This window comes from Falco punctatus, assembly GCF_963210335.1.
Source record: "Falco punctatus genome assembly, chromosome: 9".
NCBI lineage: Eukaryota > Metazoa > Chordata > Aves > Falconiformes > Falconidae > Falco > Falco punctatus.
Window position 1 is genome coordinate 41,835,604 of NC_137589.1, and position 26,924 is coordinate 41,862,527.

The following is a 26,924-nucleotide window of genomic DNA, read 5'->3' on the forward strand; positions in this document are numbered from 1 at the left end:
AAGAAATATAAAATCAGTACCCATATCCTGCTATCCTCAACTCATACTTCCATGGAAAAAGTCACACCAAAGGCACCACAGCACAGGTCCAAGATAAAGGGTTAAGAATAACTGTACATTTCTTGGATTTTGCATGTCTCAAACTTAATTTATCAAAACACTTTTTTTTTTTTTTTCATTTAATTACTCAAAACAAACATTTAGGAAAAAAAACAGTATCAGAAACACCAACATGTTTTTAAGTGGGTAAACATATAGACTACCTTCCCTAGACACAGACATACACTTTCCCTTACCGGAACCAAAAGTTCTCTTGTTGCTTCAAGGAGAGAAACATGGAAACAAACATCTCCCACCTTCTACCTCTTTATTTAGGCAGTTTTAGGACAAAGAGGCAAATTATGTACTCAACTGAACTGAAACTGCTCCAGTGGAGCAGGTGGGGTTTATACTGTAAATTTGTATTTAATGAAATTAATTCTTATTGCAGACTGTCACAATATTAAGAACTAGTGTATTTAATAAAGCTACTGCACAAATACGTCCCAACTTCACAGGAGCCAAAAAAGCTTCACAAGATAGCAAACCTACCCTTTTTGCTTTCCTGTTATTTAGGAATGAGCTTTCATTTTGTAAATTTCAGGAGTTTAACAGCATGTTCACAGATGTATTTTCAATAGTTGCCAAACAAACGTAAGGCCCAATTATAGAAAACCTGTATTTTAAAGAAGCATGTGCTTAATTTAATTCTGTTCATCAGGTAAAATTTTACACAGTAGTGTTTGCCGGTTCATGCTTTTGAGGTCTCTTAAGCTATTGTGTTTGTGTTGTGGTTTGTTTGTTTGTTTTGGGTTTGTTAGTTTGTTTTGGGTTTTGGGGGGATTTTTTTTTTGCTTTCGCTTAACTGTTACCATTATGTTTCACATTTTGTATATTATACTGACCTAAATGATGAAGTTAGCACCGTATTAAAAAACATAATTTGGTGAAACAGAAAGATTTAAGAGTATTTTTAAATTTGTTGGTAGTTCCTTTATGCAGAAAACAACCACTGAAAATAGTAGGGAAGCCATAGCAACTCTGTAATACTCACACAAGAAATAACAGACATATTGCTCGAAATTCCCATAGAGTATTTGTTGGTTTTTTTTTTTAATACAAAAAAAAAGTACAAATTCCAAGTGCTGACATATCACTTGGAGCTTTAAGTAGGAAGTCAATGTGCACCTGAAAACAGCTCTCTGTGAAGAGACCTATTAAAACACTGCTTGGAAATACTGTAGTTTAAACTACATCATCTCTCTCAGGTTTTAACCAACCATGAAGAGTGATGAAGTTAAATTTAATTACCTGGTATGGTTCTACAGTACGAAATGAAGGTAGATTCTGAGGCCAGTAAAAACACACTTAAAACCACAATGCTACTTTTAGGTTTGCTAATATTTTTTTTTATATATATATATATCTATCTCTATATATATAAAAAGGTCAGCACCACAGGTTGTCCAGCTTGCATTCTAGACAACAAAACCCCTCAACAATTTAACCATAATTTAATAGATTTATGGCATTTGGTTTACATATGTTATAAAGCAAAGCTATTAAAAAAAGATAATTCACTTTGCTCACTTTTGCACACAAAGTAATAGTTTAAGAAAATGAAAACCAAACAACATTCTTTTAAAACCAAAACCATCCTCCCAAAGTCTGAAGTCCTAAATCCTAAGCAGAGAGGAGACCTAGCAGTTGAAAGAGTGGTACATGTATAAACCTTGACATACTTTTACGTTCACCTCAACCAGAATAGGAAAAGTGAAAGCATTTTATATATATAAAGCAAATTTATATATATAAACAGACTAACTACCAAAACCAGTTAGTAAAAGCAAACAGATTTCATCGTGACACACAGAAGGAATCAAAGCTATAATATTCTCTCTCCCCACTGCTGTGCAACTCATTACCAGCAACAGGACTTAAGAAATAAAATAAGGAAAATTACAGCTTCTTTGTGTATCCAGCAGAGCTGCCAATCTTATTCTAATATCTTTCTCCACTGGAATTTGTGTCTTGCCAGATCAACCAGTAGGGACACTTCAGCAGACTCTTCCTATCCTTTCCCCAGCACACTGTCTTGTATTTTGAGCATCTTCAAAAGTGGGGGAAAAAAAACCACAACAAAACAAACAACCCAGCCTCAAGAATACTTATGTAGTCTTCTCCAGAAACCATTTCAAACTGATTTCCGGAAGGTTGGGAAAATTAAAAGGCTGTTATACTTGTACTGAAGATTACTAAAAGAATAAAATATTTAAAAAATACATTAGTAATGTGCTTGTTTGTGTTGCACTTAGAATGTAGTATTTTAATCAGATGTGTTAGACATTGCATGAATTTCCATACTAGAATCCATAGCTTCAGAAGCTGAAGCATCATTATCTACTTTCTGTTCCACAAATGCTTCTGTTCTGTCTGGAGACTCTACCCTGTTTCTTACTTCTGTTACCCCAGGGTGGTTTTTTCGCAAATGCTGGTTTAGTGTACCCTGGAAAGGAAAACATTTTCCACAGATCTCACAGCGAAAGGGCTTGTCATCTGTGTGACCACGAATATGATACTCAAGTTGGTCCTTGCGGGTATATTTCTTCCCACAAAACTTGCACACAAAAGGAGTTATTCCCATGTGCAATCGCATGTGTCGATCAAGGCTCCCTTTCTGGTTGAAGGACTTCCCACAGTAAATACAAATTAGCCTCTCATTGTATGGGTACCAATGACCTCTTGTATTTCTTTCCCGTGGACTGTTTTCATATCCTGGGTTACTCACCATGGATTCGCTGTCAGCCCCTTGCACCAAGCCCTGAACATCACTATGCAAGTGACCAGTGGATACCCGTTTTTGGCGTGCGCGGCCCCCTCTGAAACAGCTCAGCATTGACCTCGAAGGACTCGTATTGCTCAGGCTTCCGAAGGTTTCAGACACACCTGTAGCCTGTGATGAGGCATGGGTAAACGAATAAACATGTTGTAAGACAGACCCATAGGAACCAACATTTACTGCCACCACTTGCTCTCCATCCACCATTTCAGTATGATATCCATCATCACCAAGGGAAGAGCTATCAGAGCAGCTTGGCCTGTCAGACTTCTCCATTTTAACTTTCACCTCTGCAATCTGACTTTCCCTTACTATCAAGTCTCCTTGCTCATGATCACCTTCAATCTGAATCTCATATTCAGAGATACTCCCACTGCTTCCTCGATCTGAATGCCCTTCTTCTTGCAGACGACTACGTAGAGTTTTGCCTGGAGTAGTTTCCATCCTAAGATCGCTGCCTGCTGTTGACTGTCGCACCTGAGAGCAATAGGGGGGAGATATCTCAATAGGGTTGGCAAAGTAGCTGCTGTCTTTAACTCCATTGCGATTTTCTGAATTTTCTTCAGCACCAACAGTGACAGAGTCAACATCACCAACACTGATCTTTGAATGAATACTCTCCAATATCTGTGTGCATTTATCAATGACGCACTGCATCTGTAGAAAGCTAGCTGCAGTTAGAAAACTAACAACATCCTTCAGCTGTAAGGACATCCTTCCAGTGTAACAAAAAGAAAGCAACTGTTCAAAAACATTGGGATTTTTAATAACTGATATTGATAAGCCACTCATGGTGCTTAATGCTGAATGGTCACGGAAATACGGAGAACTGGCAGCTAAGACAGCTTTATGGGCTCGAAATGGCTGACCCTGAATATGCACAATTATGTCACATAGCTTTCCTTGCAAGCGGAGTTCATTTAACTGGCTCAGAACAGTGTTGCTGTACTCGGGCACATCAAACTGAATGAAACTGCTGCTGTCCATTTCTACTGATGTAAAGAGTAATCTGAAAGAAAAATGAGAAGATTTACAACTGAGAGTGAATACAGAGTTTTCCATTTCAAAAATAAATGCTTGCACCTGCTGAAGTTAAATCACCAGATCTGTTTAAGGTGCGTTACAAGAGAATCTACCCATTTCTTGCATTTCTGTAATTTGAATTATCCCTCTGCAACAGTCACAATTCAATTGCTCATAATACATCACAGACTCCCTGGGACGGTCTAAGTCCAGTTTCTGGTAAGAACTGCAGACATACACCCACCCTCCCAAAAGAGTAATTTCATAGTCACTAGACAATGTAAAAGCTTCAGAATCTTTAGTAGGTGTTCAAGCCAGAGAATACATTGACACTTGCAGGAAACTGCATTGTTAAATTGCCCAAGAATGATCTGTGGAAGGTGCTTCATCAAGTTTGAAAAACCTGCCAAAGAAAAGCCACAGGCACATATGTGTGCGTGTGTGTCTGCATACACACACACAAATATTTAAAAAAACCACCATTCCTTAGGCCTAGATAAGTCAAACTGATTTCAGAGGCAATGAATATACTACACCAATGACATTTCTGTTTAAACATTTACCTTCTTAGAAAACAATCTCAATCATTATTTTTAAAAAGTAAAAATCAATCTTTCAATATTCACATCACAAAATAAGGAAAACCTAGTGAAAGGAAACATTTTACTCGTGGACTCAATTCCAAACTATTTACCCAGTGTGTCGGAGGTTCCCAGATAATATTGAATTTGCATCAACAGGAGGCAGCATTTGAAGGAAAAGCATTAGAGCCACCCATAGACTTTCATATTTTTTTTTTTCCTTTTGTGATTTTAGGTTTTGGTTTTTTTTTTTATAAACCATGATGTGAACTTTGAAGCTCATCTGACACAGCAGTGGTTTCCTAGCGGAAGTGATCTGACATTTAAATTCTAACCTAACTCAAAAGCCATGGGTAGGTAACTCAAACTTGCCTGATACTAAGGGAAAGGATGTTCCAAGAGGCTATAGAGAAGCGTATACATTTCAAGACAAGATCTAAAGAAAAACACTTTACCGGTTTTTCAGAGTATTATAAAACACACACACACTTGCCCCCTTGAGAGTGTCTATCTGTAGCAGAGATCACCTTACATTTCCAAGACTGGGCCCCCAATTAAGTGCCCAAGAATCTGCAGTCTTTTATTGCTATCCTTGTTCTTATTAATGTAGAAGTCCAAACACATAGTATTGCCACCATACCTGCTTTTCCAATTGAACAAACTGATCTCAACATCATCCATTGACTTCTGATGCAGGAAGCATGTCCAATGTATCACAACATACTAGTGGATTATTTTTTTTTCCTATTTATGTCTTATGTTACATGCTGTAATGGGACACATGAACAATTTAAATCAAATTATGAAAATTCAGGCACTCTAAAAACAAAATCAACAGGCAGGAATATGATAAAAAGCCTCTACAAGGAAGAAATGGAGCTGTATCAGCTGTCGCTCAAAACTAACATTCATAATCTTCACAAATGGAGCGTCTCTTCAGCAGAGAACCAGGACTGCCAGCTTCCTGACTTGACTAATATTATGTCTGATCTAGGGAACTGTCAAAAACTCTCACAGAGCATTCAAAAGGTTATCAGAGTTGCTAAACATGTTCTGTAAATTACCGATGTGTCATAGATTAAAATGGGCAAAACAGACTTCATTTGAGATGTTATAGTTGTTACATAAAAGCAGGGGAAAAGACATTTTGTATGTTCTTTTCTCTGATGAAGGAGAAAAGGAATAAACCAGAAAGTGGTAAGATCGCAGCCATGTATACAAAGATAGCTTTGGCAGGACAGTTTTTATTCAGCGAACAAAGCTACAAAATGATTTGGAGCTTGTGAGCTGATGCAAGTCAGACATAGGTCAGAAATCAAGTATTACACAAACCAACCCCAACTGAACAGTGCGGTTTACCCTTGTTATTCTGAGCATCCCTGCATGTTGTGCAGAGGACCACTGTTCCAGTCCCTAGCAGATACATCCACTCCATGGGGAAGACAGAAGTCTCCCCATGTTTGCCAACTTCACTCTCATTTAACAGGGCAGTAGGCTTCCTTAAAAACCCAACATAGGTCATTACCTTTAATTTGTGGGGCTTACGAACTATGCACAGATGCAACATGAAAACATCCCTGATTAAGCTTCTCCTTGCTAAGTGGAGGAAGAGCTTTTGTTGACCTGAAGTGACACGTTACCTAGGCTGAGGACTGCGTACAAACTAAAAGACCAGTCCCCAGCAGCAATAATTTGTTGTTCCTGCATCATTTCAGATCCTTGAACTAAGGAACCAGATCTTGGTCAAGCCTCACACAAATCCCATCAGAAAGACTCGGGGGGTTGTGGCTAGAACGTACAGAAAGTTTGTCATTTATAGAAAGCAGCCTTCTTCCTTGCCCTATATTTCCCTAGGGGCTCCTACTCAACAAAATGGAGAACTTAAGACAAAATATTAAAATACAAACTGTCACCACTAGCACTAGTCCAGACAGAAGGAATGAATTAAGGACAATGAGTTTCTATACCCATCTGCTCTTAAAAAAAGAAAGTGAACAAGCTACAGCACGCACTTGTGACTACTTTTCCACCTTAGTTTCTTCCTTGAAGATGCATGCTTCCTGTGATCTTGAAAACATCGGTAGAAAGCTGGGGTTAAATAACAAAAATTTTGAACAGCAGCAGCACTTGACAGAAGGGAAACCTTCTTTCGCTTTCAGCCAAACTCTGCAATCTCTAGCTGAAAAGGTCCTGGAACTGACGAGGTTGCCAATGAACACCACATTCAGGAGTAGGCGGGACTGTAGCAGGAACAGCGCAGACTGCAGTAATTTTGCTGGGTTTAGTACCAGGCTCCCCCACTTTCTTGCATCGATTTGGGAAGGCAAGACCCGGGGAAAAATCTGGGCATTACACATGTCAGAGAAGCAGGCACCACTACCAATGTTTTATTGATGAATAATGATTAGAAGAACGATCTTATTTATTCACATAAATCCCCAATGTCACTATCTAGAAAATAAAAGTAATCTTTAGGTTATATTCCCATACACAAGAAGGTTTTATTTTATTTGTATACAGAATCAAGTTAGCAGTTCCATAATCAAATTCCAGTAGAATTAACCAAAATACTGTTCAGTGGGGTACTGTACCGTAACAATACTCAATTATTCATCAGTGCTGGCAGGCCAGTAGTTCTTTCAAGACTTTATGATTTATGGTTGAAGTATTTCTGAAACAGTCCTGGGAGATCACTACAGTTTGAAAAAGCTAATTAGAAATGCCCTATTTTTTAACAGCTTTCTCCAAATTGAAATGTGTCTCCCTAACCTCTTCTCTTTTGGGGTGAGGTGAGTAGCATTAAACCGAAGCAGAAAGGTACTCTAAAACACAAATTAACTTTGGACACATCCACTGTATGCTCTGAAGAAAAAAATTATCACTACAGTTAACCAGACAGTCATAAGGAAGCTCTGTTTCCCGGAGCAGTAAGAATATAACTAATTTACATCACAACATAGAATTAGCAGAGGTGAAGAAAAAAATAATTAATGTATATTCAGAAGTCACGTCCAGCACCTTCCATATTTCAGCACATACAGAAGTAACCTGTGTTCTTTAGGTCCAGGACCACAGTATAGTAGTTCAGAATGAAGAAAATTTTATTTGTATTATACAGACTCAACCATTTGGGAGGTAGTGAGAACCAAGACAACTCATAGCAATGTTAGGTACTCTCACTGTTAAAAAGTAATGCATTTTGTCTTGCTTTGGCTTGCTCCCCTGATTGTGGGATAGTGTAATGTTACGTTAAAGTCCTGTAAAATTTAAGTTCACCTCTGGGCACCTGTCTATGAATAGGTCCTCTCTCAACTCTCCTGCGAGTAAGTAGATGAAAGTGCTTCAGTTTTTCACAGATATTATGTGTCCAAGACATTGGCTGAAAGCTTTCTGATTTTAAAGCACTGCCCAGAACTAAGTTCACTAAGTCTTAGCAGGGCTCTGTGTTGAGCCTCCTGTCTATTTCTGTAGGAGATGATCCAGTCACACTCAAAAGCATCATATCAGTTCTCTTTGCGTCTGTATTACATTTATTCATCAGGGTCTTATACAGCAAACGCAGACCATAGTACGAGTTTACTAGTAGTGGATCGCTGCCCTATGTCTTCAAACAAAAGTGTTCATTGAAGTAACCTGTGAACATGAGAGTGATATGCATTTAACATTTCTCATTAGATTTCAGAAGAAACTTACTTTAAAAATTATGTTCTATGAAAGCTCTTATTTCACTTAAAAAACAAGAATAGATGGTGACAAAACACATTTGGTATTTAATTTTACTGACATCATACAGTAGCAGCAGGGAAGCATCATATAACTACAACACGAAGCTGTGGGTCTGCCAATGTCGTATTAGTTTCTGCTTCTAAGTCTGCACCTGTTTAATTTCATTCACTCACTGATGTATGATTTGCTGTTCTCGTAGACACATGCATGATAAAATTATGCTCATTTTAACTCACACAAAGGTGTGAGAAAAGATCCCTTGCATTTTCTTTAGTTAGCTCAGCAACGTGGGTTCCTTGGGGAAAAAACACACATGATAAATGATTACTGCTGTAGCATGTGTCTGAAAACAGAAATACATAGAAAAGTTAGGATGGTCATAATGAATATTAAGACTGAAACAAAAAAAAGTGCTCCATGACACCAGGAACAGATACTCCATGCATTACTACTCAGAACACAGAAAAAGCAAGAAAGGAAACAGGCATATTTATAAATCAGTGCACTCCTCCCTTGCATTTTGTAGGGTTCAGTAGTTACTGCACCATCACTGCAAAAATGTATTATCATTCAAGAGATTTTTTTAGCCTAGCAATGTAATCCTATCAGCTGTGATCATGGAAGTTTTAGGGCAAAAATCTTCCTCACACTCCTTTCAGTCTGCACTTGCCTTAGTGTTCAGATTACAGCAGCCGCAGTAATTAATGCTAGTTGTACCAAATTAAGACTACAATCAGATCTGTTGCAGTCTAGGGGCATTTCTAAGACAGTCCAATTTAAATAATCTCTGAAAACAGGGAAGAAACTGATCATATAATTTTTTACCAGTTTACACCTCTCATAAGAGTAAAGAATTATATTATCTTTTAAGAGTCAAGACACAGTACCCTCGGATGGCCTCACATAGCGTGATGACACACAGCGCTGCTGCTTCACTAAAAATCTGGCCCCTGAAGTATGGTAAGCTTCTCTACAGCTAGAAAACATATTTTAATATTGTAGTCATAAAAAAAAAAAAAACCAAAACAACAAACCAAAAGAAAAAAGGGCTACTTTCCCAACAATTGAGATAATTTTGTGCAGAACTACAACACACTTACAGTAATATAAGCAGTACTATGTAGATATGTAGTGCTGGTTTTTTGCATCAGTTCTTCCTAAATTCAAGCAGCCATTTTCTTAAGAACTCTCCAGCCTTTAAAGATCATGAAGGAGACTAAATTATTTCCTATTTATCTCAAGTGAGATAATCAGATACTACTCTTTTTTAATATAGATCAATTGCACTAGAGTCTTTTTCATAAACACACAAAAAATAATAAAAGTAGAGCCTTGTGTATTTTCAGCTCATTCACGCAGTCTATTTTGTGGTCTATACAACACACTGCCAGAGGCATCCTCCTGGTGACGGAAAATATACCTAATGACACACTTCTCCATGTAATTTGTGCACTAAAATGATAGACATTCATAGACATATATATTTACAAATTGAAAACAACTCCTTTAAACCACAGAAAAGATGACTGGGGGAAATGTTTCTACTTGATACTTAAGAGAACAACTGGAGCTTAATGGAAGTGATACATAAAATAAGTCTTTGTGTACTAACTAGATTTTTCTAAACTGAAGGCACTACATAGAACTAACATTTAAAAGCTTTTTTAACATAACATCACATAAATCAGAGCACAACAGTAAGTAAAAAACTGAAAACTTTACTCTTTTTGAATTTGGTCACCTACATCTTAATCTCGTAGCAGTAATTCACATGCACATGACTGTTAACTAAAACCAAAGAAATTAATGACACATAGCAATAGGCTTTAAGATTGGTGATAAAATTGCAAGAATCTCCTTGAACACATAAAGTGACAGTTTCATCCATTTTCTTTCAAAGCTTCCCTTGAATATAACATCAAACAAGTATGGACTTCACTGCTCAAGTATTTGTCATGTCCAACAAGATAGTTTCCTAAATCACTATTACTTATACTCTTCCTTTGTGGACTCTTGGTTTCCAGAGAATTACAAAGCTGAATTCTAGAAGCATTATTATCCATAGAAGAATAACTCAAACAACAATCTTTGCTTAGGTTGATTTGTATTACTTGTTTTTAAACTCATTAGAACATATTTAAACTTCGACACACTGGAGAGTACAACTAGAGAAAATGCTGCATATAAATGTGAAAATTTGGAGTCTCAGGATAAATAAACTGTCATGGGCTCAGATGGAAGTTTAACAAAGAGTTGATACACGGATCCTAAGAGACGCTACAGAATAACAGAAAATTCTGTTAATACTTCTGTTGTAGCATGAAGTTTTGTTTTGTTTGCAGCTTCTCCAATAGAATCTTTTGGCATCTTTTACATCTACAGCAACCTCAAAACTCTTTCCAGCTCAGTTCAACTCATCATTCCGTTAAATTTGCCTCTAACAGGTAAATAAAACTGCCAGTATGATTTAAAACAGCTAGCACAAGCCTGTGTTTACATATAAACTCCCTGCCCATACTTCTGTTAAGTTCAGTCGCATTTTGAACAGTCTACAGAAAATCCATCCAAAAAAACCCCAAACCCTAAATGAGAACTGATCTACTTTTCCAGTAGGCCAGTAACAGAGCAATGCAATCTTACGGAAACGACCATGTCTCTCAAAACTACCTGGCTATAGAAACAATTGTTTATTTCCTAACAAAACAGGATTTCAAATCCTCATTCCTCCAAATGTTAACCATTCACAAATCATTCTATAGACCTAATTCACAAGCTGTGTTAAGTCTTGGGAAAGTCTGACCTAAGCTTAAATGCCCACTAGAATCAAAGGAAATACAGACAGTTTGGCCAAAACTTGAAATAGTGAATTATCTGTAGTAAAGCATACAATAAAAAGGTGAACGTGTCTTGTTACTCTTCAGAAAACATCTTTGGAAATGAGTCTGCTTCACTTCTATTTTAGACTAAAACACAGAATCTGTTATAGTAGTGGAAACTACACAATAATTTAAACACCTCACTACATTACCTCATAAAAATGCAGGAATCCCCCAGTTTCCTCAGAAAGTGAAGCCAGTTAGCACAGGCTGACATGTAGTTACTACAAAACTTAGCTCTTGCACACTTTCATCAGTAGATATCTGAACACCACAGGGAAAGTCAGTGTTGTTATTCCTCCTCTGCAGACAGAGAGGCGATACTCTACTCAAAGTACTTAACATCTACAGCAAAATCAAGAGTAAAGCTTGTGTCTGTCAGGCAAGCCCTGCTGAAGTGTCAGAGAACACAATCCCATCATTTGCATGGGTGAGAAACACATTAAACTCCTATGCTTTTAGCTAACAAAAATTGAAAAGGATTGATTTTTACCTCACCAACATTCACAACATGATGAATAGAAAACCACTTGCAGGAGTGGAAGATTTTAACATCAAAATTAAAACCAATTAATTTATATGTATGTATATACATACACGCATGCTAATACTGCTAACCCTACAAACCTATTCTCAATCCTTACTATGGTGCAGCAGGGAAGTTATTGGAATTGCATATTTAGCATTTCATAGAAAAAACGCAGGACCCTCTTATTTGAGCAAATATCCAAAGAAAGCAGTTGTGAAACTGAAGTCCAAGGGCCACCTTCATCCCTTATTCTCAAACTGTCTTCCTCACAATTGCTTGCCTGTATGGAAGTGATTAAAAGAGTGAAAATGAAACAACTATTGATGCATAAACATACTTCCACCCAACGATTAGAAACCTCAATACAAATAACCTCTAAATTTTGGCTCTAGCAGCCACGTTAGTACAAAAGCAGTTACAGGTATGTATCTATTTCTGAATGCAGAAAAGAAAAGTTACTAGAAGGCAAACTGGAGATAGCCAAGATCAGCAAAAGCACTGTGACAGACAAATAAAAAAAGGGGGCATATTTATGATACATACACTTTAAATCAGCAAGATCTTACAATGATGACAAACATCTATTTTGTGCACAAATTTCGTAACATGCCTATTATGTAATCCTAAATAGTTACTGTCCACATTTTCTGAATATTTGAGACATATGCTTTGAGAACCCACTATCAGCATAAAACCCCCACAACTGATAGGATGAAACTTGCAATATTCAAACACCCAGAACTTTTAAGAAGTGGGGAAGGAAAGGAGGGGGGAACAGGGCTTTTGCAGCTTCTACTATTACAATAATAAATTATTTGCTACCAAAGTAATACTTGGTTATTATTATGCGTTTTAACCGGTCTACTTTTTTTTTTTTTTTTAAAAGTTATCAAATCATAACTTTTTGGCTCCAGTGTTTCTTTTAAGCAACGAAGAAGCTACGCTCTCTAGATCCCAGCAACATTTTTTCTGGTAGATTTAAAGTAGCTCTGAAGAACACATTTTCATAGTATTTTCCCAGTCTGTTATTTCTGACAGACTAAGCATTTTGTAGCTCTCATTGAACAGACAATGAAGCACAGGCACGTTCTGATTCCAAACGTTGAGGATTCGGTGACATGTGCCACCTGCAGCGCAGCTTGTCCCGCGCCACCTTTCCTTGCTGGCAACCGGGCTCTCCCACAGCGACGTTTCTGAGACTGTTCAGGCTTGCTCCAAATTCACTCTCAACTTTGTTTTATTATAAAACAAATCCAGAGCTGTATGCTGTGCACACCTGCAGGGATTTTGAAGGGCCTTCGCAACTGCAGAGATCGGGCATTCCCGAGAACTTCCAGCTCCTCTACCGGCCCCGCGGCGGCTGAGGGGGCTGCCAACGGCGCCGGCCTCCGCCCGCCGAGCCCCGGCTGCCGCTCGCTTTATGCCTCGTTCGGCTTGGCGGAGGACCGAGGCACTCCCGCGCTGGCCCTGCCCACCGGCCAGCCCACCGGCGCTACGGACGCGGACCCAGGTTACGCGACGGCCGCTCCCGGCGAGAGGCGGCTGGGAGCCGAGCGGGGCCGCTCCCGACGACAGAGCCGCTGCCAGGCGGCCCGCCCCGCCGCTCGGCCCCGCGGCAGCCGGCCGGCCACGGCACCGGGCCCCTGTTCGCCGCGCGGGGCCGCGGCCGAGCCCTGCGCGGCGTCCGGGCCGCCCGTCCCGCGGCCGCCGGGGCCTGTCAGCGCGCCGGGACCCCCTCCCCGGAGAACGGCCTCCGTCCCGCGCGGGCGCGCCACGCCGACCCTCGGGCCGGGCGCCCGCTGCGCCGCGCCGGCCCGCCCGCTGCTCACCTGGAGCTGTCAGGGTCTCTCACATGGCGGGTGCCCGGCCCGGCCCGTCTCCTGCCCGCTCCCACCGCCGCTTCCCGCCCGCTCCCACAGCTACTCGCACCCGGAACCGATTCCGCTGGCGGCGCTTCCGCTTCCCGGTGCGGCAGGCGGGGCCGCCGCCCCGCCCCGTCCCGTCCCGCCCCGCCCGGGGTTCCACGCAGGCCGGGGCCTCCCTTGCGGCGCCGCCCCCCGGAGACCTGTGGGAGGTTTGAGCTGGAGCTGAGGCCGGTGTGTGCGGGCAGCCCCGTTCCTGGGACTCGCACGGCCCGCACCTTCGGAACGGGACACGCGTCCGGAAACGTACCGGTAGCGGCCAGTTTCAGACCGCAACAGCGTCAGAGGCGACCGCGCCAGCTGCGCGTTACGTGGGCAGCGTCCCCTCCCGGAACGGCGCTGTCGCCTGCGGTCCCAGTCCGCCGTGCTGCTGCCCCGCGCCCGGGGGGCGGCCGGCCCGGAGTGAGCAGCGCCTGGGGGCCGCCCCAGCCCCCGCCCGCCGCCCCCACGCGCACTGCGCGCCCGCTTCACCGGCGCCGCTGCCCCGGCACTGCGGGCGGCTGCAGCAGCGCGCGCAGCTCTGGAGCTCATCCTGCCTCTGCTGCCGCTTGTGGAGGGCAGCGGCTCCGCTTCGCCGGGCAGCTCGGGCAGTGCCGGAGGCTGGTGCCAGCGGGCACCGCTGCCGCAGCCACACGCTCTAACCTTGGACGTGACGCTGTCTCATCTGCAGGTACGTCCTTCTCTCCCTATGAAACACGTGGAAGACAGCCCTCAGAAATTAGACATCGAATGGTAACCAGGTAAAATAGCAGCCCAGGGGAGCATCCTGACCAGGGCATAAATAACAAAGTTAAATTACAGACGCAGAAATGATGTTTGTTCACACATACCAAAGAAAATCAAACGACTGCTTCTGAACAGACAGAATACTTCGGGCTTGTTCTTAGATGCGTGCAGTAAGTGTAACCAACAGCAATAGCAAATGTATTTGTTTGTACCGTATTCCATTTACAGCTGCCAAAGACTGAGAAGTGTGGTACACAAATACCGGTTTCTCCAGGAATTAGCTGAATACGCTTTTAAGTGAGAGCGAGCTCATTTTCTGTTCAGACAGCAAGCATTAGGCTGCTGAGTAAGGAGCATCAGCTGTGCCAGTTCCATGCGGACTGAAGAGATGGAGGTTGGACACGGTGAGTTGATCAGCAGGAGTACCTAAATTTAGTCAGGGAGAGGAGGAATCCTCACAGCAAGATAATGGAAACTTAATCTTTACTACTGCTTCATTGTACTTTTTCTTTCATGCTTAGACACATTATATGTCCCTATTTCAAATTTACCTGAAGGCTTTTTGGACATGCAGTTGCTGCTGCTATGAAGTGAACATTCTGGAATTTTCCTGTCTGCCTGTACATTCTGCACTGTAACTTTAGAGATCACAGTTCTGCGAAACCCAGTTATAATAAAACCTGTTTGGTAAGTCTGGGCTAACAGGGGAACTAATTACCTAAGCACTACAGAAATGGGCCCGATTCCACAAATTCATCAATTTACTGTGTTATAAAAATCAGGTCTTAGTGTTTTCTTAGGCTAGGCTGGCATGTTCTCAGTATTTCAAGAAGACACAGTACTAGATACACATTTTCTTTATATATTTAATAAAGTTATATATCAACAACTTTTGGATTTGTACTTTTGTTTGAGCATTTATCATTTTGGCAAAAGTGAAATATTAAGTACTAGAACTAGACATGCATTCCTTTCATTCAAGCTTAAGAAAACATTTACAAAGTTGACAGATAACATTTATTAAAACATGTTATACAAAAAAGGGGCATGGGACTCTTCTATAAGAAGAAAATACTGAACAGTAACATTAAATTAAAACCATGCTGTACAATTAGGACAGCAATATTTATAGACAAAACTATCCCATCTCTGCAATACAGGCATAACGTCTCACAAAATATCAAGATATGCAAATTTACTATTATAAATGACTTGTTTAGAATAAAAACTTATAGCTCATTAAGGAAGATTCACGTGACTTGCATAAACAGTTACATTTCTGGAAGAAATATGGAATCCCATGAATAAAAAAAAGGAGCAGCAATTGACAGACACAGGCTTCAAGCAAAAATCAGAACTTACAATTTAATCACATTAAAAATATACCATTTTGTTTTCCAGCATCTTCCCCTAGGGCACTGACAGTTTACAGCTTATAGCTAAAGAAACCTAGCTATCCAATGAAGTATTTAAATGACAAACCCAACAACTTTCCTTTGTTGTTTTGAGAAAGGTTCTAATTCTGTTAAAGCGAAATACTCGGTATACTGCTGTAGGCTGTCATAATTCAGAGATGGGTCACCTTTCTGGCACCAAAGCAGAAGTGTTGAGATTACAAGACCTAACATGCCTCCATTCTTTCAGGCTCAATAATACAGGGACATCAAGTATTCTTTTTATAATGAGAAACCAAATACATCAGCCTTTGGTCATCCACCTCGCTTTTGATACAGGACAAAGTTTCTCAACCCCAGAAACCTCTCAGATGAAAAAAGCTATGACCAAAAATTGTACTGACAGTACCTTCTAGAGTCTACCTGCTCTCCCATAAAACAAACAAGGTAATGTTTAAAAAAACAACACAACAAAAAAAACCCAGCAGCAGTGGTGTGTGATATGGGAACCTCCTCCCTCAAAAGGGTCAGATACACACCTAAGCAGAGATCTTAACCCTGCTAATAGTTGAATTTTTCAGGATGGCAGTTACACAGATTTCATGCTAATTAACATTTTAGTTACAAAATGGAATGAAAAGGAACTTAGCTGTAGTATCATTAAGCATATAATTTCTTACCACATTAAGTATCATTTCTTACCACTGATAGGACAATGAATGGCTTCAAAGTAGCAGGAAATTCTGAAAGCCTCCAGTGTGTATGTGTTTTCAGAAGACATTCACTTTACTACAGCCAACAGCAAGCAATATAAAAATGCACAGATGTTTCTAAGCCATATCATTAAAGATGATGAAGCTTAAGGGAAGATTAATGAAATTCATCATATACATATGCATTCATATTTTATATATATATATATATGGATCACTTCCCTACTTTCCACAAACAAGAAGTAATTTCTCGTACCTTGAACAAGACCACTCCATTAGCAAAGATAAAAGCTTGACAGAAGCTGCATCTGCATATCTTGGTTTACTATGTACAACTTTATTGGCCATGAATTGCAGGGTTTCAGTAGCAGGGGGCTGCGAGGGTGACACGTGGCCAGAGGTTGCGAACTGTCCTGTGCTTGGTCAAAACAGGTTCCAGCCTGCGTTAAAATGGATGTAAATGATCTACTGCACACCAAAACTTCAACCAGAGGTACGTACAGTGCCTCTGCTTAAACAAATGTAAGGAGTGGCAGCTGCTAGCAAGAGATGCAAGGAGACGCACAAGGAGAAAATACTCCTGGGGAAACACATATGGAGAAACTGAAGAGCTGCTCTCGGGAAAACATATGGAGAAGACACCGAGGACATGTACAGATACACTCTCACAGAAGGACACACTCCATGCCTGAGGAGATTCACTTCTGAGGGGACTTTGGCCTGTATCTAAGCCATGCCAGAGCAGGCATACCTCTGAAGTAACTGAGGCCCACAGGAGACTGAGGCTGTAACAGACACATCCCTGAAGGGACTATGGCCTGGTGTCACCATGAACAGTGACACTGACCAGCCCAGAGCAGCAGAGGACACCCACTAAGAAATGAAGAGTGTCAGACAAGCCAGCACGAGCCCAACCTCCTCTGTGATCTGTCACCTCGCTAAAAGAATTGGCATGGGCTGAATGCAACTCTCAGTGAAAACCAGGGAAACTGAGACTACAAAGGCAGGGAGGAGAGGTGTTAGACTTAAGCTAAGCCTGAGGAAGGGGGAGGAAAGCCATTTTCTTAAGTGCTTAAGTGATTTTTTTGTTATCTTTTTCCCCCAATACCTGATTCAGTGATTAGAAGTTTGTCAAAGGGTTATAAATTAAGTTCAAGAAAACCACCGTAAGTTAAATGTTTTGCCTGTGATCAGCAAAAGCAAGTATTTTAGACATGTATCTCAAGCTTCCCTTAAATCATCAATCCTCTCAACTAGATCTCAGGACAATCATATCAGTATTTTCCTGCGATCAATTGGTTTCATGTATATCAACATCAGAAAGTCAAGTGCTACAAAATCAGCGGAGCAACATTTGTTGGACTTTCAAGACAATGTCATAATATGGGGTAAAACAGTAATAGGCAAATATTAAAAAGTTACTATTTGTGTTAAGTCATTAAAAAAAGGACACGGTTCTATAATATGATCTACTGGACCTGTTATAAAACCTTTAAAGTGTCTCTCGCAGTACATTTTATGTTAAAGCTTTATTTCAAAGTAATCTAACTGCAAACAGGAGTAATACTTAACTTTGAAATGTCCCATATAAAAGTCATTCCAAGCTGGTAAAAGAAACAGTTTTGCTGGCAGCTCTGTAGGATGGTCTGGGTTTAAGAGAAACATTTTTTTGCTTGACCATGGTTTTCAGCCTTGTGTTTCTGACCAGCCTTTTTTTATGGTTAAATGGGAAGAGGCACCCTTAACCTTTTTATGCAACACTGAAGTGACAATTTGAAAGGGGTTAAGAACTAATATAATATAGAAGATCATTTTTGAAATGAGTATGAGAATACCTTCCCTCAAATGTGGTGATGGTACTTGCAGAAATGACACCCTGTATGTAGTAAGGCCTTGGAGAATGGAAAAATAGGGCCACTGAGCGCAAGAACCCTTTCCTCTACACTCATGTAAACAGGTAAGCATTATTATATTTTTTTTAATATTAAAAAAGACAGTGTTAGCAGTGTGGAAACAAACCATAAAGGGAATATAATTTCTAAGTTTAAAAAACATACTTATAAAGTTTTACGGTTTTTTTGTTGTTTTTTTTTTTTTAAATACAAAGTGCTTCTATACATTAAGCGAGCTACAGTGTTAGTGAGCAAATCCCTGTTTAGTTACCTTGATTACAAGGGTTATATATGGCCACCATAGTATATTGTAGAGTTCAATTAAATGCTAAGAATAGGAACTCTGTGGTGCTGACCATTCATGCCCATTGCCAGCAATGGGTTCATCATATTTGGGAATATCTGTTCTAAGAAAATTCCATATGAAAAATATCTGAAGCATTAGAAGATTAAGAATTAAGAGCCTCTTAAAAAAATTGAAGTTCATAAGTAGAATGCCAGAAAAGAAGTTACAGTAATTACAGCCCACTGAGTAAACCCCCACTTGTACCAGACATTCACGTTCAGGATACAGTTCAGTTGTATCTTAAGACAATTTGTAACTGGGAGTTAAAAAATGCATCTAAACGGTAATTATCTTTGTGTGGTTTTGCTTCACCATACAGGGTCATCTGTTTAAGCATGTTATCCTGCATACTGTAGTATCTAATACATAAACTGGGGGCAGACAGGCCTAGGCCTTCAATGCTGGTTAACTTTTTTTCCCCTATGTTACCAGCAGTGTACTTGGACATCACCTGTTTGTATTACAGTCTATGTATGCTCTAAAGGCTCTTTCCTTTTTATAATACGTTTTAGTAAACTACAAAGAAGGGTTAATTGCTTTTGCATAAGACTGCATTAAGCCTTCAACCCCAAAAATCCTGTTGCCACCTTTATAATTGATGCATTCACTCTACCTGCAGAGCTGGCAGCATCTCTCAGAACTACGAACACTCTTCTATCTCCAAGAATGAGAGCCCAGCATATAGATCCTCATCCTAACGAAGCAGAAGTGCCGCTTTCTCAGCAAAAATCCAGACTTTGGACATGAGCATGGTACCATGTTCTGCAATACCATTAATAGATCCAAATACCATACTTTCTCTACTTTTTTCCACAAGCAACTTCATTTGAAGAAGTAAACAACTCTGGCTGCTTGTGATCACATGTAACCAGTCACAGTAGTTCAGTACCAAGACTCTGTTATATAGATCTCACTATTCAAAGAGTAAAGAATTAAAAGTATAAATACCTATTCATGACTAAATTTTCCTAAAGCAGTTTTCTAAAACTAGGTAGAAGTTCTCAAAGAAGTTTTTGTACCAATAAAAAGTTAAATTGTGAATCCGCAAAGTTTGGTACTTGCTACTGTAGTAAGCCACAAAAATCTGAACAGAAAACTATAGTTTATGTTTGATTATTTTGGGTAAGTTCCAAATGCAACTTTTTTTGTCTTTTTTCTTGACAAGGCATGCTTATTACACACATTTCTAGAAGCTCTCATGATGTAGCAATCAACCAAGTCAAGCCAAGAGTCATACAGCATGAGACCTTGAGGAGCAAAGACAAGTTATACTTAACACAGATTGAAGTCTGTATAGTGCTCAACTATATTTAAATGCTTTACAGACTCTAAGTAGAAATTGGCACAAAATTAGACAATGTTTGTTTTAGTGAAGATGGTTAAAGAAATGGAAGACAGATAAAGGAAAGCCAAACCATCTTTAACATTAACACAGCCTTTCATTAAGCAATACAGCAAAGGCTATTTAATAATGTAGACTGTCTAATAATGTATGTTAAGTATGTTGGCAGTCTCCAGTCTGAATTCTGAAGTAGAATTCCAATTTTTTCCATTACAATGTGAATCATATAACCTGGTTTGGTCATCCTAGTTCTTTTTTTCATTAAGTAGGGCGACCTGAATTCCTGCTTCATGTATTTGCAGGATGTGGGTCAATTGAGAGCTGGGTTTTACTTTGAATTTAGAAGACTCAGAATAACAACAGGACTTCTAAATACTGCTGTGATTACAATCAATGTCACAAAGACCTTACAGACTTCATTCTGCAAGCACCTTTCAGATTAACCATTTGCACTTCACACATTGAACACCTAGAATAACACTGTGGAAAATAAAGTTTGGTCTGCTTATACCAGCATAATCATTAAATTACAACTTAAGGTGGGTTTTTTTGAAAATTTACAATAGCAAGTACCAGACATTATTTGCATAATTATACTCTACTAAACAAAGCAAGCACTAATGTCTTAGTTCATCTCAGTAGTACTCTGCTCAGCTTTAGAAGCCTGATATGACTTGGTACAAGAGGTCACATGCCGATGAAAACTGTCCCGCCACATAAACCTTTTCCCACAGATGTTACACTCATATGGTTTTATGCCTGTATGAATTTTCATATGGCCTACAAGATGGTGTTTCATTTTGAATTTCTTACCACAGACACCACAGCCATAAGGTCGAAGACCAAGGTGCATACTCATATGCCGATCTCTCTGACTTTTGTGTGTAAAGCTTTTTCCACACTGACAAGGATATAGCTTATCAGCATGTGAGAATCCTGTGAGAGATGTTTCTTCTTTAATTCCTGCAGCCATTTCAATGCCTTCACTGTAGCCTGCTGCTATCATAAGATCCTGTCTGTGAGCACCTAAATTTCCATCTGCCCTTTCACCAGAAAATTCTTCCATAGAAGAGCCATAGAAGTCAACTTGTTCATCATAATTACTTTCATCTGCTTGTTCATCAAATTCTGCTTCCATCTTTTTGTCACCTATATGAAAGTCTTCAACACCTGAAGACTGGATTGAATGATCTGCCTGAATGGCATTCATGGATTCAGAAACTTGGTGTTCATCATAAGGATTATCAACACCTTCACAGTCTTGTTCAAATCTTTCTGGTTTCACATGGATCCACCGCTTGTGAGACATGATGCTGGGTTTGCTATACATAGGCCTGGTATACTGATACTCTGCACTATCACTGGTTCCTTCTTCACCGTCCTGACTTGTCATTCCAGTGCTAAGTCTATCATGTTCTGTTGAAGAATTACTGGGAAGGTACTCGTGTTCTGTCAGTTGACATGACAGTTCATCTTTAGAGCTCTCTTCTTCATTTTCGCCATCCCTTAGCTCCTGCACTTTGTGGAATTCCGTCTGTCCTCCAGAGCCAAGTTCAAAGGTTTCTACGAGGCCATTGTAATTACTACTGCTTGGGGACTGGTGATCACTGCCATGATTCATCTTCTGACACAGCACTGTTGGGTTCCCCTCTAGCACTTCAGTGCATTTATCGACTACATGCCACATCTGAAGGAAACTTGCTGCTGTCAAATAACTAACAATTTCTGGAGCAGGCATTACCAGCCGACCTGTATAGGTAGACAGAAGAATGTTTTCAAACACTCTGGGATTCATCACATCAGGCAGGACTATTCGCTTGCTGTTTTTTAGGAGAACCTGATCACAGAAATAAGGTGAACTAGCTGCAAGAACAGCTTTATGGGCTCTGAAGAGATGGCCCTGAACTACAATAGACACGTCGCATAATTGTCCTTGCTGGCGCTGCTGGTTTAACTTCTGCAAAATGGTGCTAGAAAAATCTGGAAATTCCACTCGAAATGAGCTTGACCCAGACTCCATTTCATTACAAATTTAGTGTTGTGCTGCAAGAAAAAAAAAAAAAAAATCAGAAATTCTGCTTAGTAAAGTATTAATCTTTGCATTTCCTTCTACATTTTTTCTTTAACAAGTAACACTTAAGCAGACTCACATGGAACTCAACATTTTCTGGAACCTATGTCAGTGCTGTACTTCTATTTCTCCCACCCCACCTCATTTCTCTCTTTTCTGAAAGTTGTACTGAGGCCACTGATTGCTATGCCAGTGCATTTCACTGTGTTTCTTCTATCCAAGAGGACTCATCACCTACAGCAGAGCTACAAGCAGCATGTTACCCAGCTGAGATAGATTAAGCATTTCAAGCATGAGTTTAGGACAAGAAAAAAAGTTATTTGATGAAATTACAGCAGTACAGTTCTAATTCCAGGATGTCCCAGTGTTTATAACAGCATATGAAAAATTGTGCATTTCAATTGCCAACAAAATCATCTCACTAATCCCCCAATACAGACTGACTGTACTCTTATGAAATATTCCACTTTAAATGCTTTCAAAAGCCAGCATATCAATTCATACAATGACAAAGGCAACACACATAGAACCCTAGTGAGAATGAAGCTCGTCACTCTCCTGGGATGTCTGCCTGTTTTATTAACTCAAAGGTGGAGTAGCAACATCTTGTACAGCTGCAGGACTATAATCCAATCTTTTAATTCTGTGATTTTCCAGATGTTATTATAAACACTCCTTACTTTAAGAAAACCTTACAGAATTTTAAATGTTAATCAGGAAAGCAACACCTCTGCTGTACAGATTTTTTCTGTATGTACCTTGTGTATTTGTAACAACACAACAATTATATGCTAGAAGCTCGGCTAAGAGTTCACAAGAGTCTTAAGGTCTCTCTACTCCCATGATCCAGATGTCTTATTACAAAGTTAATGGTCTTTTAAGCAATAATACAATTCTTTAAAATGTCTATTAAATTTTAAATTTAATTTGAGATATTTACATGTTATTATCACTAAAAATAATGACAGAAATTTAAATGCAACTACAAAAGACCACCATTAACTGCCTAAGTTAAACTTACGCAATTTTCAATTTGATAAACTGTAAATAGGACACAACGGAATTCCCAAAGAGCCACGGAGTAGCAAGCAGTTTTCCTCCATCAAGTTATGTTTCTCATAAGTGGGCAAGTGTCAAAGTTTCAACAGATGGGACTGTACACCTGAGAACGAATACTTATTAAATTAGCAGATAGCGTATATGCCCAGAATTTAAAGCACTTTGTTAATATAGTGCAAAAATATAATTTGCATTACAAAAACTTGGAGGACTGAAGTGAAAGTACTTCTATGGAAATATGGAATCAAGAAAATATGGTTGTGAATCCTTGCTACAGAAAGCCTGTACAATAACCATAGTACTTTCCATACAGTTATGTAACCATCAGCAGACAACTGTTCATTTGGTGCTCTGTGTTAAAATGCTGACACATCAGCACAAATGTATGACTCCTAAGTGCAGAAAAAGCAGCAGTGTTTGCTTACAAAATGCAGACTACAGTGGAGTGATTATGTAAATCACTCAATGTTTAATCAACAGCTTATGGTTACATAAGCCCTTCCTTACCATTCTGATCAGTCTCCCGACTCATATTCTTAACAACTCAACCCAGGCCCTCCCCATCCAAAAACTCAAGTGTTCTATCTCCAAAATTTCAGAGCCAGAAGAGGGTGACAAGCGCATGGAGCAGAGATGAACACAGACTATTCACTGTTATTTTACATAAAGGTGAACAGGTTTTCCATAGAAAAGAGAGCATGGGAGTTTGGAAGCCATCCAGACTTTTCAATAAATACAGGCCTAACCTCCTTGTAAACATTGAAACTGTCATCTTCTGCAAAACTGTGAAGAAACGGCTTTTAAAATTCCTTTTTATTTTTCACTAGAAGCATGTTAGCAATCTGACTTTCTTATGAAGGTCTCTGAAGAAAACAAACTGGGAAGAATAACCTGTTATTTATGAAACCCATTTGTAAACAAAAATAATCACAGCAGCATAGTCAAAAGAAAAAAAGGTACCTTTTTGACCACAGTTTCCTTCCTTCTTCAGATCTTACGCTAATTTCCAGTGCTGGTTAGTGGGAGGAACTGAAAGCAATGAATAAAGCTCCCACTGGAAGACAGTCAAATGACTGAAAATTTTGCAGTTGACCACCATAACTTGCTGTATACGGTCACATTCATTTTTACATTTTCATAAAAGGTAACTTTTACTGGTGAAACAAGTGTTTAACTTGAGGTGTTTACCAGCTACCTTGGGATCCTCAGATTCAAGATGAGGATCCATCAACATTTAAGTTTTGGTTTTTAAAACACTTGGTGGTACGAGGTAGTTTTCCTTTGACTGCTTCACATAAATCATGGGCGAGTAGTTGCATTCTGCTGAGACAGTAACCAAGGTACATCAGCTGAGGAAACAGCCCAGAAGTTGCAAATCTAGCACACTGCTACTTTCAAGTGCTTTGACTAACAATGTATGAAAGAGGAAAGCACTTTACATCACAAAGCGTTGCTCCCCAGAGAGTTCTCAGAGCTTGCTTTAAATATTTGACAAACTAGAAATGATGATGCATATCCTTGAACAGGCTTCTTGAGATGTATCCCCAGAAGCGTATGGAAACTTCACATGAAGGTGCAAACCAGAAAATAGTATCATTTCCCCACCTTTCACGTGAAATAAAAAGTCTAGGACAGTAATCAATTCCCCAGAAGTGAATTACCACAAACTGTCACACCTCAACTGTAAAGGTGAAATTTGGATTGAATACTACTACATTTATAACCTAGCTGTCATACAGCCACTTTTAGCTAGTCCAAGAACAATCTGTATGATTGGCAATATAAACAGTTCAGTGGTCTGACTGTTCCTTAATTTAGTAAATCAAATGGAATATTAAAAATCTGCTGTTTCTAAATTACTTTCCTTGGAAAAGAAATCTTTGAAAAGCTTGCACTTTGGCTGATCATCTTCAAGTTGTCACCTACATAACAGCTGACAACCACCTTTAAATTTACTGTCTTCAGCACTCCTCAGAGTTTTCTTCCTCAACCCATCAGTCCTGCTCTGTACCCATACAACCAATCCACCTCACCAGACCACATCAGCTACCCGGATTCTTCCAGCCAGTAACAGTATACTATGCCTCCCAGCTCAGTTGTTAATTTCTCTTAACATATTGCTTAAAACAGCTTGACAACGTTATTTATTTGAAACAGTAACCTTAGATCTAGTATACATTATAAAATATCTGCTTCTTTTAAACAAATGGATTTTTTTTTAACGCACAGTTCTCTACCTCCTTTCAGAATATTCTCAGTTTTAGGACTACTATTTTTCAATACTTGCCTACAAAAAAGATGAGCCTTCAGGATATGGCTCAACTGAAATTTAAAGAGAGGCATCTATAGACCTTATATAATTACTGCTAAACTGCCACCTTTCAGCAAGGACTCGGCATGCCACCCCAGAAACAACTGCAGGTGGAAGCAGACTTTTATACATTTTAAGTTCTCATGAAAAGCAAAGCCATCAAAACGTAGGTAAAACATTTTCTATTGGTAAAGCCATACGTGTCAAGAAAACTTTGTTTTTCCTCCCTTTAAAACCTGTTCTGTTTCTCCATTCTCCTTATCCCAGCCCACAGAGAACAAAGTCTTTCTCTTTTAGTCAACCAAAAAAAAAAAAAATCAGTCTCCATGCTGCAACATGAAGTACAACATGAAAGGCACGTATGGCTTGCTGAAAAATTAAACCAAGTGCAAGCAAGCAGTTACTTCAGTTCTCCATACGTAAGGCTTCGGCAGAAATTAATCTCCGACATTTGCCACGGCAGCACCTCAGAATGCGGCAGCCCTGGCCGCACCGGTGAAGCCCTGCCCGGGCGGCGCTACTGACCGCCCCGGGCCGCGGGCCCAGCCAGGCCAGGCCCCCGCGGCGGCCGACCCCGCCAATCGGCTCCGCCCGCAGCAGCCCGGAGCCAGCACTGGCCTCCCCACCACCGCCCGCGGCTCCTCGCTCCGCCGGGCAGAGCCGCGGCGGCCAAGAAAGCGGCGCGGGGGCCCCCAAGCGCGGCGGGGCGAGGGAAGGCCTCGCTCGCCGCCCCGCCCCGGAGCGGGCCCACGGAACCGGCCCCGGCGGCAGCGCGGCCTCCCGCGGGCCACGGGCGTGCGACGTCTCACCTGCGGGCCTCTGAGCGTCTCGCATAGCGGGATGCGACCCCGGCCCCAGCGTTCGGTGCAGCCGGCACTGCCTCCGCGCCCCAGCCCGGCCGCCGCCGGAAGCAGGCAGCCCGCCCTTCCTGCGCACAACTTCCGCATCCCGCTCACGTGGCGGCCCGGCTCGGCCCTGCTGCTTCCTGCCCGCGAGGGGCCGCGGTGGGGCGGGGCCGCGGTGGGGCAGGGCCGCGGGGGACGCCCCGCCCCTACCTCGCCGGGCGACTCTTACCCGGAGCAGCGCCGGCGCCCCCTGCTGGCGCCGCCTTCCTGCGCGGTGCCGCATGCAGCCTCCCCGGCCCGGGAGCGGCGTCCTTCGCCACCGGGCCAGCGCCTTGCGGGACCATTCGCCACCGCCCGGGCGGCTGCGGGGACGGCGGCGCTCTCGCACCCCGCAGGTGTCCGCGCCTTTCCGCCGCGGGCGGGCGGGCAGGCAGGCAGGCAGGCAGGCAGGCAGCTGGGCCGCGGCCGTTCCCAGTGAAAGGCCGCTCTGCTGGGAGAGCGCCCTTGGGCCCTCCCCGGCCCGGGCCCGTGCTTCCCATGGCGCGGGGGCCGGTCGTGGTCCTCGCTGGCCGTGGGGCTGCCGTGAGCGCTGCCTGCGGCCTGGGGTCTTCGCGGGGAGCCGGAGCGAGCCCCGCCGGTAACGGCCGGGAGACAGGGCCAGGTGCTACCACGAACGGCAACACAAGGGGA

General features: G+C 41.2%; 2 protein-coding genes and 1 long non-coding RNA gene across 6 annotated transcripts; 1 reads left to right on the top strand and 2 right to left on the bottom strand.

Annotated features, from left to right (window-relative positions):
* Positions 1-1,422: 1,422 nt before the first annotated feature.
* On the bottom strand, positions 1,423-13,680 carry ZBTB34 (zinc finger and BTB domain containing 34). Of its 4 annotated transcripts, none has more exons than XM_080401471.1 (3): positions 13,443-13,546; positions 5,123-5,249; positions 1,423-3,887 (listed from the first exon to the last, which is right to left on the bottom strand). In XM_080401471.1, the coding sequence occupies exons 2-3, from the start codon at positions 5,161-5,163 to the stop codon at positions 2,366-2,368; spliced, it is 1,563 nt and encodes a 520-aa protein (XP_080257597.1). In that variant the 5' UTR covers positions 5,164-5,249; positions 13,443-13,546; the 3' UTR covers positions 1,423-2,365. The 4 variants fall into 4 exon arrangements, with proteins under 4 accessions (XP_080257597.1, XP_080257596.1, XP_080257598.1 ...); XM_080401470.1 differs by lacking the exon at positions 13,443-13,546 and adding an exon at positions 6,495-6,703; XM_080401472.1 differs by lacking the exon at positions 5,123-5,249 and having other exon boundaries at positions 13,443-13,680.
* On the top strand, positions 13,673-15,304 carry LOC308069343. The gene is made up of 2 exons (XR_013930348.1): positions 13,673-13,787; positions 14,206-15,304. It is a non-coding gene; the product is annotated as an uncharacterized lncRNA (long non-coding RNA).
* On the bottom strand, positions 15,110-26,393 carry ZBTB43 (zinc finger and BTB domain containing 43). The gene is made up of 2 exons (XM_080401480.1): positions 26,199-26,393; positions 15,110-21,991 (listed from the first exon to the last, which is right to left on the bottom strand). Exon 2 carries the CDS (start codon positions 21,966-21,968, stop codon positions 20,574-20,576), a length of 1,395 nt encoding a protein of 464 aa, XP_080257606.1. The 5' UTR covers positions 21,969-21,991; positions 26,199-26,393; the 3' UTR covers positions 15,110-20,573.
* Between the last annotated feature and the right edge of the window lie 531 nt (positions 26,394-26,924).